The sequence below is a fragment of the Gavia stellata genome, chromosome 6 (assembly GCF_030936135.1).
Source record: "Gavia stellata isolate bGavSte3 chromosome 6, bGavSte3.hap2, whole genome shotgun sequence".
NCBI lineage: Eukaryota > Metazoa > Chordata > Aves > Gaviiformes > Gaviidae > Gavia > Gavia stellata.
Genome location: NC_082599.1, coordinates 22,042,386 through 22,057,136, shown reverse-complemented (window position 1 = coordinate 22,057,136; position 14,751 = coordinate 22,042,386). Strand labels below are relative to the sequence as shown.

The following is a 14,751-nucleotide window of genomic DNA, read 5'->3' as shown; positions in this document are numbered from 1 at the left end:
AACGCTACCTGGAAAAAATTGGTTGGGAGAGCTAAAAAATAGAAAAGGCTTAGACGAAAGATGAAAATACAGTTTTATAACTAGAATGTTGTCATTTTCAACAAAATACATATTTTAAAAACAGAATTTTTAATATATATTGAATATATATAAATCTATATAAATATATTAAATATATATAATTATATTATTAAAGAACATAATACAAGAAAACATTCCCAACTGTATTTTTGTTTATCCTTTTGGCCACTGAATAAAGTGAATAGGTGCTGTACAGTTTTATAAGTTTGTTTTAGGTTTTTTTCTGAGGCTTTGTTTTCTATTTTGTAATTTTTCAAATCTTATGCCATATTGGGGTGAAGCTAAGTTGTGTAGTTTTAACGTTCTTTCTGCTACTGCATAATGCCTCCTGATTTAAGAAGTTACAGAGAAGAAAAGGAAAAGATAGGGAGAGCTTGCCAAGATTGTGTTCGGTGTCTTTAGAGAAACAAAATAAAATTTAGACTGCTTGCTTCATTTTTCAGCCTCACTGTAGAATAGAAAGTGTAATTTCACTTACGAAAACTTTTTTCAAAAATAAAAATGTCAGAAAAGAGTGTGTGGAGGAACTGCACTTAGAAGGCCCGACAAATGGCAGAATTTTATTCCAGCAGGACCTAGGCTTCTTAGGTTTTTTCTAGTGTAAGGGACCTGAAACAAGCGTTGGCTTAGATAAATCTGTTTTACTTGAGACTGTAGCTGACTTGGACTGTGCACATCAATGAGTTACCAGATCTCAGCTGAATAGTTGCAACTTGCAGCTGAGGAGTAGAAGCCTCTTAAACAACTTAAGAAGAGCACTTTGCTGCCATTTAATGCACTCAGTTCTTAATCTTCACATGGCTTCTTAGTGTTGTAAAGAATCAGAAATAGAATAGATGCAGAATGAAATCAAGCAGAACGCTGCTGCAGGGAACACAGAAGGTTTCTCAGCATCCCACCAGATCCCTGCGTGTTGCATTACTCCTGGGATACGAACAGCCCTGGTATGCATGGTGCATTCGTTCAGGCAGTTCCACATCTCCTTTGTAGACTTTGATACTGAGTAGATAAGCACCTTTCAAGTTCAGAATAATTTATCTTAGAATCCCTTAGGGTGAACTGGTCGCAACTGGTACGTGAATCAATGAATCATTCTGGTTAGATCTATTGCAAAGTTTGGTCTGCATTCAAAATAAATACAAATGCAGCAGGGACACACATACATTTTTCTAGTTCAAAGTCAGAAAATAAACGATTTTTAATTTGGGGTATGCATGTATTGACTGTAGTTAAAGTTCGCAGATTCAACAAAAACTAGGGCAAGTTCTTATCCAGCTACACATGTCTAAAAAGAGACTGTTTTTGAAGACTGGAAGCCTGGCTTTCTGCCACATTTTCCCTGCAGACTTTTATTTCTGGGAAAGAGCAAGAAGTAGATGTTGCTCATTAGGATGTGTATTGGTGTGTTATGCTCTCTGTGTATAAATGTGGGATGTTGCCCTCTGTTGGCTGTCCCACTGAGAGGATAAAAGAATCTACATAAAGAGATCTATGTTTATTAAGAGCTTTACAAGTTCTTTGGCTCCAGTTGTTTAAAAAAAAAAAAAAAAGAAAATTTGAGTTGAGGGATAACAGTTTTATATTGTGCCTTCCTGGCTAACTGAAGCTTAGAAGTAACTTCTTTCTGCAGCTTCTTGTAGCTGAGTCTTTTTGTAGATGTCAGCTGAGAAACATCTTCATTTAGGTCAAGATTTTGGAGTTGTAGAAGCAAATTTCTAGTCCTAGCTTGCTGTTTATGGCTCTTTAATGGGCAGAGTGGTCATTGTAAAGTAGAACATGTAGACATAGAGAGGGAAGGTAATTTTATTTCTTAAGTAACAAAACCACAAATTAGTTTGAAAAGCTGTTTTATAAACATAAACCTTACATCTAGATTGTTTAGGGTATAGTTCTTCAAAGAGCTCACTTTCAAAAGCGTTTGTATACCTGCTGCTTTGTATTCCGTAAGCTTTCTGGTGGGGGAAAAAAGTTACATGAATGTATTTCAATTTATTAATAAATCTTGAGATTATTTTATATAATACATTATTTTCATGAGTGGAGAAAAATGAAACATTATGGGAAATTGAGAGACCAAGTCCACCAGCCATGAAGCCAGAAGATATTAAAAAGTAACACTGTGTTGTAACAAGATATTTCCACCAGTAACCACTGATTTACCTTGTACTATGTAACACAAACAAAAAGAAACTCTCCATTCATACACAGCAGATGTTGTGTCTTTGGTGTATTTGCCAATTTTATGGATGAAATTCAGTGCCGAAGTGAAAGGTAGTGAATCCACATGCATGATGATTTTCAGATTATTAGTCAGTGATTTGAATGTAAGGAGTTCTTAAATTCATCAATCCTGTTCTTCAACTTCCTTGGCACACTAAGGGTCTACAGCTTTAACAGAGGTGTTAATATGATAATTTACTGAAGAAAAGACTCCTTTCAGAGTCTGGTTACTCTTAAACTACTACTTCCCTTGAAAGTAATAAACAAATAAATACCTAAATAATTCTTATAAAAATGTCTTGAGGACAAACAAGGAGGAGGCCTGTGGAAGGGGACGTTGTTGGGGACACAGCTGGAGACACAAAAACGGAAGGAGGTGCAGCTCTGAGAGGACCACAGCTGTGGGTGATCCATGCTAGGACAGGGACACCCCCAAGGGACTGTGGCTGTGGGTGACACATGCTGGGGTGGGGATACCCCAGGGGGACTGCGGTCTGTCAAAGCCCTGAGCTGAAGCAGGGGAAGAAGAGCAAGAAGCAGTGAGCATAGGAAGGGAACTTGTAGGGAGTGCCAGAAGGAACCCATTGCTCACAGGCCCAACCTCCTACTCCACCTGTTGCTTCATCAAAGGAATTGGGCCAGGCTGAATGCAACCTGCAGTAAAAATTAGGGAAATGAAGACTAGGAAGGAAACAGGCTAAGTGTTTCACTTAATCTGGCCTGGGGAAGGGGGAGGAAAGGTGTTTGGTCAAGTATGTGTTTAAGTGTTTGTTTTCTTTTTTCTCAGTATCCCAACCAGTGATTAGAAGTTTGTTAATTCACAATAAATTAAATTAAGTAAAAATTACACCACCACCCTAAGGCTGTTTTGCCTGTTACAGTCCCTAATATAATGCTTTTCTATGACCTGTAGAGCCTATTGTGTCAGCTGTCTTGCTCAAATAAAAACTTTAATTCTTTCATGTCTATCTGAAAGCTGGCTAACACATGCACCTGTGTTTGTCCTGAGGCTAAAGATGGGTTTTCTTGTATTTGTTATTGTCTTGCAAAAAAACCCCCCATGTTTCCTTTGGCTGTTAGCACAAAATGTTCTATATTCTTTAACTCTGTTTAAAAATTGATATAACATGAAAAAATAAAAAGAAACTTTCTCTCTGTAGTGTGATGATCCAAGACTCACAGTAAAATATTTACAGTGAAGATGGGCAGATAACTGGGCTGGAAGAGCTATTTTTATAGCTCTTGTTTTAACTTCACAGAGATTCAAGTATTATTCAAGGTTTTTCCAGGGAAGAAGAGTCTGCAGTTGAAGAAATTTTGGTCTTTCACTATGTGAAGAAGCAGGAAGGACTCAGGGGAAATGAAAAAAAAAAAAGAGTCTTTGAAAACCTTATTTCTTCTCTGCAGTACTCAGCTGAATTTTTGGCTGGGTAGTATTTAAAAAAAATAAATTAAATGCATCAGGTTTACTCTGTATTTCAGGGGAGGCATAGTGAACTGTGATTCTCACTGTTTTCTGATCTTTTCTGCTTGGCAAGCAGTTTTTTGTAGCCTCACCCACCTACAGTTTTTGGTTTTTCTTCCCATATATTGGACAATCCATTTGTTTCAGGACATCAGTATATTATTTTAAACATCTATCTTCAGATAATTATCATTTTTGTTGCTTGTGGAAATAGAAGATCATAAGGTTACTTTCATATAAGCACCTTGACTGTTGCAATTCTGAGATTAACATACTTACGAAGCTGTTCTATATTCAGCATTTGAGAAGAAAAATGATCTTTGAGAAGTGTCTAAGTCCTTACTAAGTTAAAAAGAGTCAAGGGCGGTCATATCAGTCGGTCTGCATCAGTTGACAGATAGAAGTTAAAAGTAAATTTTCAAAATAAGCTTTACTTTTAACTACGGTTTTGTCTTTGGACATACTACTACTCCTCAACAAGCCATAGTTTCATACATCTCTTTCTTTTATGCCAAGGCTGTGTTTAGACCTGTCAAGTCATTCTGTGTTATGATGTACATATATGCGTTGTTACTGAATTTATTGCAGATTGATAATATATTTTTTTAAAGTAAAGTGTTTCATTAAAAACTCTTTCAACAGGTAAGATTTTGGTACCGGTTATCTCAGGATTCCCAGCTTTCTGTCTTTAAAAGAACTGCGTTGGATGGAAGTTTGGAAAAATTGCATGACATTTCAGGATTGCCTGAGATGCAGTGGACAAAAGTGAATATACCTGTAGAAAGTGGAGCTGAGGACTTACCTTTTCAGGTAAGTAGATATTGCATTTACATTGCTTTAAAAAAATTACTCTAATTTGGCCTTTAGAATTAATTTACTCTCCTAATGAAATATAAAAAGAGAACTTATATTCTTCTATTCTATGTAATGCTAATATAAAAAAGAACTCCATTCAGCTCTTTCAATAGTTGTAGCTATTAAAGAACATCACCATTGTTTCAGTATTGTATACATCAGAAACACCTTTTTGTAATAAAAATCAAATAGCAATAGTGCAGTAGCTTTTAAAAAATGAACTTGCTTTAAAAACTGCTGATCAGAGTGAGGGCCTAATTAAGTTGGCTAAAGGCAGAAGTGCAGATACTTCAATTTGCAGCATTGATCACAGAAACAGTTAGCAGTTTTCGAGTTTAATTTTATTCTTACATAAACTCAGGCTGCTACACTTTACTAAAACTTAGAAAGGAACTGGTAGGGGAACCAGCAGCTCAAATATAAGGATTCAGCAAATCAAAATTCCAGTTTTGGTCTCTTCATTTTATGTCTCATGTAGAAAATGGTCTAAAAGAAAGGGCACTCAATTCTCATAATTGTTAAGTTATGACTGAACATTGCTTCCTTTTATGATGTCCTGAATATTTCCTTGTATTTACAAATGCATGCTTACAATCCCTCAATTTACTGTACCACATGTTGTTGACTTCAGCAGGCATAGTATAGATGAACACAATTAAATGGAGTTTGTAAACCATCATATTTGGTAACCCTGAACAGCTCGTTTAAAAAGGTATATAACTTTTAATGGTTCCAGGAGGAAGACAGTTCATTCATTTAAGTAATGATGGCTTTTACCAGTTTAGATTGAAACAAGGTCATCTGGGTTGTGTAACTTTCCGTAAGTAAAGGTAGTTATGCCTTTGACAGTTTAGGAGTAAATTTCTGACTTTGATCAAATCTCAATTGTAGTTTTTCCTGGCTGGTATTCAGAGTTAGTTGTAGGCGGTATTTACTTCCTGAGCAGATGTGGTAAATTATAAAGGAATATATATATGTCTTTTTATCATGTGACCTTTAATGAGCTAATTTATTTCTTTGTCTTTACAGATTATTTTACGAGCTACCATTCTTGCAACAAATGCTACTGTTGCTGTTGATGACATCAGTATAACAGAGGAATGTGTAGTTGTGAATAAACCACTTCCAGGTGTCAGCCAAGAAAGTGAAGGCAAGTTCTGTGGTTTTCAATACATTTTCCCCAATGTCCGTTATGTATTACTGTGATTCGACTGACAACTTGAAGATATCTTTAAGAAAGTAGGGGATAATCTGAGGAAAAAGGCCATCTGCTGTAATCAATCATCTGTAATGAAGACTTGCATCCTGTGTTACACACCAGCTGCTATAAGTAGTTTGCACTAGTTCTGCGAAGTAAGCTGTGGTGGGAATTTCCAGATACCACTTACTACATAGTACCTGCCCACATTTGCACTTGGATGTAGAGGCAGAAGCAAAGCATCTTACACTATCCACTGAAGAGCAAATTCCACTGCATTATCTTTAGGGCAAGAAGGTGCTCCCATCCTTACTGTCAAATATCTAACATACAGTAAGTGCCCACCAAACTTGTCTGTGTACCCGCACTCTATAATCTTGATATGCAAACGGATGGAAATACAAAATAACTGTAACCTTCTGTCAAACTGCTTCTTCTGGTCCTCTTGAATATTAATGACTACTTTTCTAAAACGATGCTGGCACATACGCAGATAGTGGTAATACTAATGGGTTATACCAAGCCGATATCTGAATTTCTTCTTAATTGGAAAATTTAAAGGCATAATAGAAAACTTCAGTGCTGTGTTTTTAAGGCTTCTCTGATCCCTATATACACTCTGATTTATGGCAGTTAGGTATCTGAAGAAACATTAATTTGCTTTCATTATTTTCCCTACAACTCCACTATTTACCCGTCAGTGAAGATATGAAGATATCATTTTTAGAAGAGAAGGCTTTTTAAAAAAAGATCAGTCTGAATAGAGGTATGAGTATCAAAATAAGCTAAGTTAAACAAAAAAATGAAAATCTGCATGTCATTCCTCTCACTTGCGCTCTTTCCAGAAATTTACTGAATTTACTCATTTATTGAAATTTGGGGTGTTTTCTAATGCGTAGTTTGAAGTGCCAACTAGTTCTGGTACAACATGAAACTTGTGGCTTCTGGGAATTTTCATTGTGAGCTGAATGCAGAGAAACCACCACTACAGCAGAAATTTTTTGTGAAAGACCTGCTCCCAACTGTGGGGCAAACAGCAGGCTGCTGTACACAGCACCTCGCCTCTGAATGGAGTCTGGCCGTGTAACTTTAAGGGGGTTTTGATAATTTTTCACACAAGTGTTTGAATATTGTGGAGAATAATACATAATTAAAGATTATCAAAAATTAATATCAGCTGTGTTTCTTATCAGTTGTGGTACAATCTAGCTCACTTCATAGGTGATGGTACGTTCCATATGCCGTGCACATTACTACATTCAAAGACGACAAAAAGTACTTCTAAGAATTTTATATATGTGTGTTTTTACTTATATTTTCCTTTCTGATTTTTAAGGGGAAACAGAATTTGAAGACACTAGTTCTTCATCTTTTTACTGTCCACCGGGATTTTTTTCATGCGGGGATGGACAATGTATTTCATCTGACAAATTTTGTGATTTTACACCTGATTGTTCAAATAACCATGATGAAGCCAAGTGCCGTAAGTGAAAATTTTAAAAATCTAGGTTGTTAGGCTCCTGTGACTGTGTTTGTTTGTTTTATTTGCCAGGCTTTTATGACTTCATAAATGTAATTTAATTAACATTAAAAGCTCTTGAGAAATAGTTACTTCATTTTGATTCTATTCTGATTTTTCCCCTTTTATTTTCTGTAGCAAGTACTTCCCTCTTAGCACTAAAACCAGAAAAAAGGTCTTTGATTAATTATTTAGTAGAAAGTGTTGCTTAAAATGCAGTATTTTATAACTCTTAAGATGCTAAATATCAGGTACAGTGTTATACTGAATAAAATCTTAATCTGTAAGATATTGGAATCTGATTCAGGAAGCCATTGTGAAATAAACCAAATAGAACTTGTGCACACACTTCTGCACACATGCTCTCACACATACAAAAAGACACTAAAAAAATGTTAGAAAAATATTTTACACTTGTACAAATTCGGAAATTATGTGGCACCACTGTGTAAGATGTCTCTTCTTAAAGGGTAGATGGTCCTGCAATTAGACCTGAGAAACAGTGAGACAGAAAACATTAAAAATGCAGTGGTCACAGACTTGCGTTCAAATTGTGTGTTTTGTACACTTAATTTTGATGTGAAGATACTACAGCTGAACTGGTAAATAAAGCATCTGTACACAGACATAGTCAAAGATATAATTTAAGCTGTGTCAACTTTTTCTGTTCGGATGTGCTGTAACTCCTGTTGGGGCTATGTGCCTGGGTTTTCTCTGCATGGAAACTAACATGCGGGAAAATAGAGGGAGGTGGTGCGTCTTGGAGTCTCTCTCCACAGTACAGTCAGGAGAGAGCTTGGAAATGTTTTGGGGCCTCTAAAATGTAGCTTCAAAAATCTTTTTGATTAATTCAATTACCTGCTCTGCATAAGAAATCATGATTATCCTTTCCATCTTTAAAAACGAGTCTCTTGCTTTTGCATTGAACTATCAACTGTGCTGTAAAAGCTGTGACGCATTTTCAAAAGGACTTGCCATGAGCAATATTTGGTTCAGTTGTTTTTTTTGAAAATAGAACATGACGGTTTCTAGCATTTGCACAAATGACAGAAATATTGTAGACAAGATCCTTATAGCATTTTCTGACTGTGCTATTTTATGCATCACAAAGCGTAAACTTCTTCACGGTGCTAATGCAATCCAAAATCCATGAGTATACTTTATAGTTTTTGTTAGGAAATTTGAGAGGTGTTGCTCAGATAAATAAAAAACTATTTGACTTTTAGCAGATAAAATAAATACTTAGTTTCTATTCGTAGTCATGGAATACGTCTACAGTTTTAGTATCCAGTCTTTCTTGGCTAGAGCACTAGTGTCCCGTGTTTTAGTTGTTTAGAAAGATTTGTATTCAAAATACACAGAGCTTTAAGTTAGGAAACTGAATTCTCTTTAATTAGGTAACTTTCTGATTATCTAAAACTAGAAATAACTGTTAAGTGTTCAGTAGGAAGAATATCTTTCTTCTCGTGGGCCAGAGTGAAGATGGGGAAAAAATACTGTTGTTACTGTAGAATAGTTGAGATTTGAAGGGATCTTTGAAGACCATCCAGTTCAATCCCCCTGCTTAAAGCAGGGTCCACCAGAGCAGAGTGCCCAGAACCTTACACAGTTGGGTTCTGAATATCTCGAAGGATGGAGACTACACAACTGCTCAGGGAAACCTGTTCCAGTGCTTGATTACCTTTACGGTACAACACCGCCACCACCAACCAGTGTCTATTGCTTCTGTTCGTGTCACTGGGCACCACTGAGAAGAGCCTTTACTTCTTTACTCCCTCCCTGCCCATGTTACTTATATTAAAATTCATATTACACACCATCCCTTTCTGATTTACTTCATGGTTTTGTACTTTTCTTCAAAATGTGCTTAAACATCCTATGTATTATTGGGTTATGATAGTCTGAATTGCTCTTCCGTTACCCTTAAACTTGGGTACTGGGATTTTGTTCTCTGGCCAAATAGTAACACTTCCAAATCAACAGTTTTAATTAAAAACATTCTAAATAGGTTTAGTTTCATGCAACATCTCTTTCACTCTTCTGGCTAGCAGTTAACTGGTAACTTTTAACCAAGAAAACTAAAATCTACTGTTTTCACTTCAAATATGGTCATTTGTATTTCAAAACACCCTTCTTTTTAGCTATTCAGCCTGTGTTTCCATTCCAACATTATATCTAAAAGTGAAGACAAATGTCTGCTTAGGAGTTTAACCAGTCCTAGATTATCCTTAATCACAAGCTTCCTATATGGCAAGTAAATTTCTCTTTCTTTTTTTCTCTAATTATATGACTGAAGAAACTTTTATTATATCCCAGTCTCACTTGCCTAGACTATACATTGACGATGCCATGCTAAAGGTTAAGCTATGGAGCCATTATAAGTATATTTAGGGTGATTTTTGCTTTAAATATGTTACTTATAAATCACTGTTATACTGCTGTGTTGGCTCAGTGTGTGTTAGTGCTGCATCTTGTAGCATGGGAAACAGAATGTAGGTACACAAATGTCTGTGCAAGTAGTTTGGCATGTTGACTTGCCTTTCAGTATGGTAGTCTAGTAGTCTACAGCACTAGAATATCTCTTACAGTTCTTCCAGAAATTGTATTTCACCATCTTTGTGCTTACTTCTTTCTCATTATCGTCACAGTATTCCAGTCATGACAGGATGGCAGAAATGTGGTGGAACCACTGTTAAATCCATTCTTGTACCATTACTTTCTACATTTTGTTATACATATTCATGTAAGTGGATGCAAACACTTTATTTTTCTCAGTCACTTTTCCTAATTTATTAGCTTGGCTAAGCACAGATATTTTGTTGACTTCACCACCTACAACTGCTTTGTTCCTTTCATCAATATTTAACATTCTTTTCCATGATGTTCCACCTGCTGGTGATTGTATGCTCCTTAACCTTGTTAATGTAAGTTTTTCCTCTTGGTATGAGAACCAGGCAAGGGTATTATATGGGCTTAAAATATCTTTCTAAATATTTTTCATTTAAATCTATTTATCTTAAAGTCCAGCAAGATGATTTCCTTAGGTGCTTGGGTCCACCAAGTCCACTGAACAAGCAGGGTCTCCATGCAATTTTCTCATCTCACAGCATCAATCCCTAAGTAATCTCTTGGTTTTCATTACCTCTCAAATGTTCTTCTTTCTGTCAGAACTGGAAGAATTCAGCTGAAGATCTCCACTTCTTGGAGTGTTTTTCTTATCTCAGTGTAGATTTCTGAGTTCCCAGTTCTTGCAAGAAACGATCTTTCTTACTTCTCTTCATATACAGGACTGTCAGTGAATTTGTTTGCTCCACTGACATCCTCTTTGGTCTTAGAACCGCATTCATGTTCTTAATTGTGATGCATGATGAGATTATTCTTTCTTCCAGGTTTCTAGTTGCATTTTACAAAAATGCATGTCCTGGACTGAAAAAATAATTCAAATTTATTCTGATTAGTTGAGAAAAATAAAAACCAATATAAAATATAAGCTATTAAATGTTCTCTTTCTTGAGTGCCACTACTCCTGACTATTAGTTCACAGCTTTTCTTCTACAGCTGAAGAATTTACTATGGCTATAAAGCTATTATACATGACTTCCATGCATTAAAGCTGAAGACAAAAGTGATTGCCTTTTTCAAGCTGGAGATTTACAGCAGTGACCTAACATACCTATCACATTGTGTGTTCGTGCTCTTGAAGATGAATGTTGTAGTGGGTTGACCCTGGCTGGATGCCAGGTACCCACCAAAGCCCCTCTATCACTCCCCCTCCTCAGCTGGACAGGGGAGAGAAAATATAACGAAATGCTTGTGGGTCAAGATAAGGACAGGGAGGGATCACTCACCAATTACCGTCACGAACAAAACAGGCTCAACTTGGGGAAATTAGTTTAATTTACTACCAATCAAATCAGAGTAGGGTAATAAGAAACAAAACCAAAATCTTAAAACACCTTCCCCCCACCCCTCCCTTCTTCCAGGGCTCAACTTTGCCCCTGATTTTCTCTACCTCCTCCCCCCGAACAGCCTAGGGGAATGGGAATGGGGGTTGCAGTCGGTTCATCACATGTCTCTGCCGCTCCTTCCTCCTCAGGGGGAGGACTCCTCACACTCTTACCCCGCTCCAGTGTGGGGTGCCTCCCATGGAGACAGGTCTCCAAGAACTTCTCCAAATCGAGTCCTTCCCAAGGGCTACAGTTCTTCATGAACTGCTCCAGCATGAGTCCTTTCCACGGGGTGCAGTCCTTCAGGAACAGACTGCTCCAGCATGGGTCCCCCACGGGGTCACAAGTCCTGCCAGCAAACCTGCTCCAGCGTGGGTTCCTCTCTCCACGGGTCCACAGGTCCTGCCAGGAGCCTTCTCCAGTGTGGGCTTCCCATGGGTTCACAGCCTCCTTTGGGCACATCCACCTGCTCCAGCATGGGGTCCTCCATGGGCTGCAGGTGGAGATCTGCTCCACCATGGACCTCCATGGGCTGCAGGGGAACAGCCTGCCTCACCATGGTCTTCACCACGGGCTGCAGGGGCTTCTGCTCCAGTGCCTGGAGCACCTCCTCCCCCTCCTTCTTCCCTGACCTTGGTGTCTGCAGAGTTGTTTCTCTCACATATTCTCACTCCTCTCTCCACTGCTGTTATTGCACAGCAGTTTTTTCCCCCCTCTTTAAATATGTTATCCCAGAGGTGTTATCACAATTGCTGATGGGCTCAGCCTTGGCCAGTGGCAGGTCTGTCTTTGAGGCATCTGGCATTGGCTCTATCGGACATAGGGGAAGCTTCTAGCAGCTTCTCACAGAAGCCACCCCTGTAGCCCTCCCACTACCAAAATCTTTCCATGCAAACCCAATACAAATGTCTAGTATAATTTCTAAGGTCTACATCCTATGCATTTGGTGGAGTCTAAATGCTCACTTTTCCAGCCTAAGAATGATGATGGAATAGGGAATAAGATCAGATTGGAAAGTAATCTGGTAACATGAATGTATTGCTGGTATTCTGACTGACCTTTGGTAATTCATCCCTCATACTCTGTTTTGTGTGGGGTTTTTTCTGTCTACTTATGGTGTGGATTATCAGGAACAGTTATATGGGCTATATATAAAATAAATATGAAATCATTTACATTTGGATAAAAATATAACATATACACATAATATTTTTTTGTATTTATATCTTTATAAATGAAATATGCATTTAGTAATTATTGTTTCTATGGTGTACAATCTGGTGCAGCATAAGCATGCTTAGGCTAGTCTTAAGTAATTCATAAACTGGACATAATCTATATGTTAGTACAGAATTTTATGTAGCTTAATTTGACTTAGAAGGCAAATAAAGAGAATGATGCATGTCTTGCTTCTTAAAAAGGCCAGGAACAACAGCCAGCTCACAGGGATGGGGTTAAGTTCAAGGACTGAAAAGATTGTCAGCTTGTAAATTGGAGAAGGGACCTGAGACTGGAATTGCATAGACAACTGCATTAGTATCAGTTTGTGGAAATTAAATGGGGAAGAGATGGGACTAAAATGCCATCTACAGTGACAGGAAACCACCTTTGTCTGTGAAGAACAGAATGGCTGCAGAGGCTTCATTGCTTGAGATTGCTGGTGTGGGAGAGAAGTAACCAGGGGCTGGTGGAAGCCAGGGCAGGAAGGACCCAGGCTGCTGTGGGAGAAGGATTAAGACCAGCTGGTCAAAGAGCCAGTGGTACAGTGTCAAAAGAGAGAACAATAATGAAAGGTAAAAAGTTTGGTAAGAAAGAATAAAACAAGGAGAAAATGGGAATGAGAAATATGGACACAGAGCAGTGATGCTTTGGGAGGGATCAGTATAAAGTGTGACAGTAAATGGCAGAGAACTGAAACTGTGTGAGAGGACCTGGAGCAAGGAGCTGTCTGGGAAATGGTGAGGCAAAGAGAAGAGGACTGGATGAGGAAAAACAGTGAAGACTGTCAGTTTTCCAGTGAGACTAGGACTGAGATAAGGGATCAAAAAAGAGCTGTTGTTGAATAGCTAAAAGTGGAAATAGGCTGTGGAAAGGAAGACCATTGAGGAAAGGGCAATAACATTTTTCTGCTGGAGACCACACACATTTTCAGGATTTATATAGAAACCAGAAGTCTTGAATCTTACTTTTCTACTGCTGCCAGCAAATGTATATGCAATATTTTGGGGCAAAAAAAGTATATCTCATTATTGTATAATTACTCCTATCTATTTTCTTGCAAATTATATACTGTGACATCAAATATTGCATGAACTCCAGTGGCAGAGAACTACAGGGTAAATAACAAGATGACCTGAATAATGACCATCAGATCTTATTTCTGTTTAGTTCAATAAAAACAGGAATTTTCCCTTTCATATAGAAGGAGCATTCTAATGGATGTAGAAAGCCAAGCACTTGATACAGTAAGGATGACAAAAAAAGTTTAGGAAAAACTAGCCATAAATTCCTCAAACACATGAAGAGCAGAACGCCTGGCAGAGTCTGTAGGGACACTTGATGGTTAAAGAGAGCATGTAAGAAAATAAGAAATAGGAGAAAGGTAGGAAAAAAAAAAAAACTAGAAGAAAAGGCAGATTAGTTTGTGTGTGTTCACTGTGAAAGAAACTACAGAGGTACCTAAGCCATAGCCTGCCTTTCTGGATAATCTGCTTGAAACAGAAGTGCCAGTCAAAGAGGTTATGGGACAATTAGTTAATTGAAGTGTTATCAAGCATCAAGAACCAAGTGCGTTTCACACAGGCTCTACCAGCTTGCTCTATTCCTGTGTCTTCCCTAGGTGTTAAATAGTCTGAGATTTAGTTGAATGTTTCAGGGTTATCTTATTTCAACGTATTCATCCACACTTAAGTTAAATGTATGGTTTGATGCACCCTTTCTTTTATGTTTTGTCTCTGTTACAAGTTACAGATGCAAGAAGTCTGGGCTCAGATTTAACAGTTTTATTTTGTTTATTTGCCTCTTTCGGTGTAACCATATTTTTTGCTGTTCTCCTGAGAATATGGGACAGTTTTTTCTATTTAGAAAAAAGCAAATCAGAAATAGCTCTCCATATTCCCTTACCATTATGTTCAGTCAGTGGATTCTCAGTCATTTCCATCATGCTTAGGTCCTTGAATGTTTGTACACATTTTTAATCTTCACTTTATTCTATCAAAATAACTTACCAAAAAAATTCTGCCTTCTGTTTTTTTGTCACATTTGATCTACATAGTTTTATCATTGACGTTTCTGACCCACATACACCATATCTATAGCAAACTCTTTTGGTTTTTTGATCTCTTAAATGTTACTTGGTCTTCCATATTTGTGGAATTATTTTTAATTTTTTGTAAGCAGTGTTAATAACTGCGCATTTCTATGTGTTTTGCTTAATAATCCACAAAATCTTGTCTTTTTAGAAGCC

At 37.5% G+C, this 14,751-nt stretch overlaps 1 protein-coding gene across 1 annotated transcript in view; it reads left to right on the top strand.

Moving 5' to 3' along the window:
• MALRD1 (MAM and LDL receptor class A domain containing 1) overlaps window positions 1-14,751 on the top strand; it is a 277,676-nt gene that overhangs the window by 46,997 nt on the left and 215,928 nt on the right. The window contains exons 12-13 of the mRNA XM_059818810.1: window positions 4,409-4,576; window positions 5,651-5,771. Coding sequence (XP_059674793.1) covers window positions 4,409-4,576; window positions 5,651-5,771 — 289 coding nt within the window. The remainder of the gene's footprint in view (window positions 1-4,408; window positions 4,577-5,650; window positions 5,772-14,751) is intronic.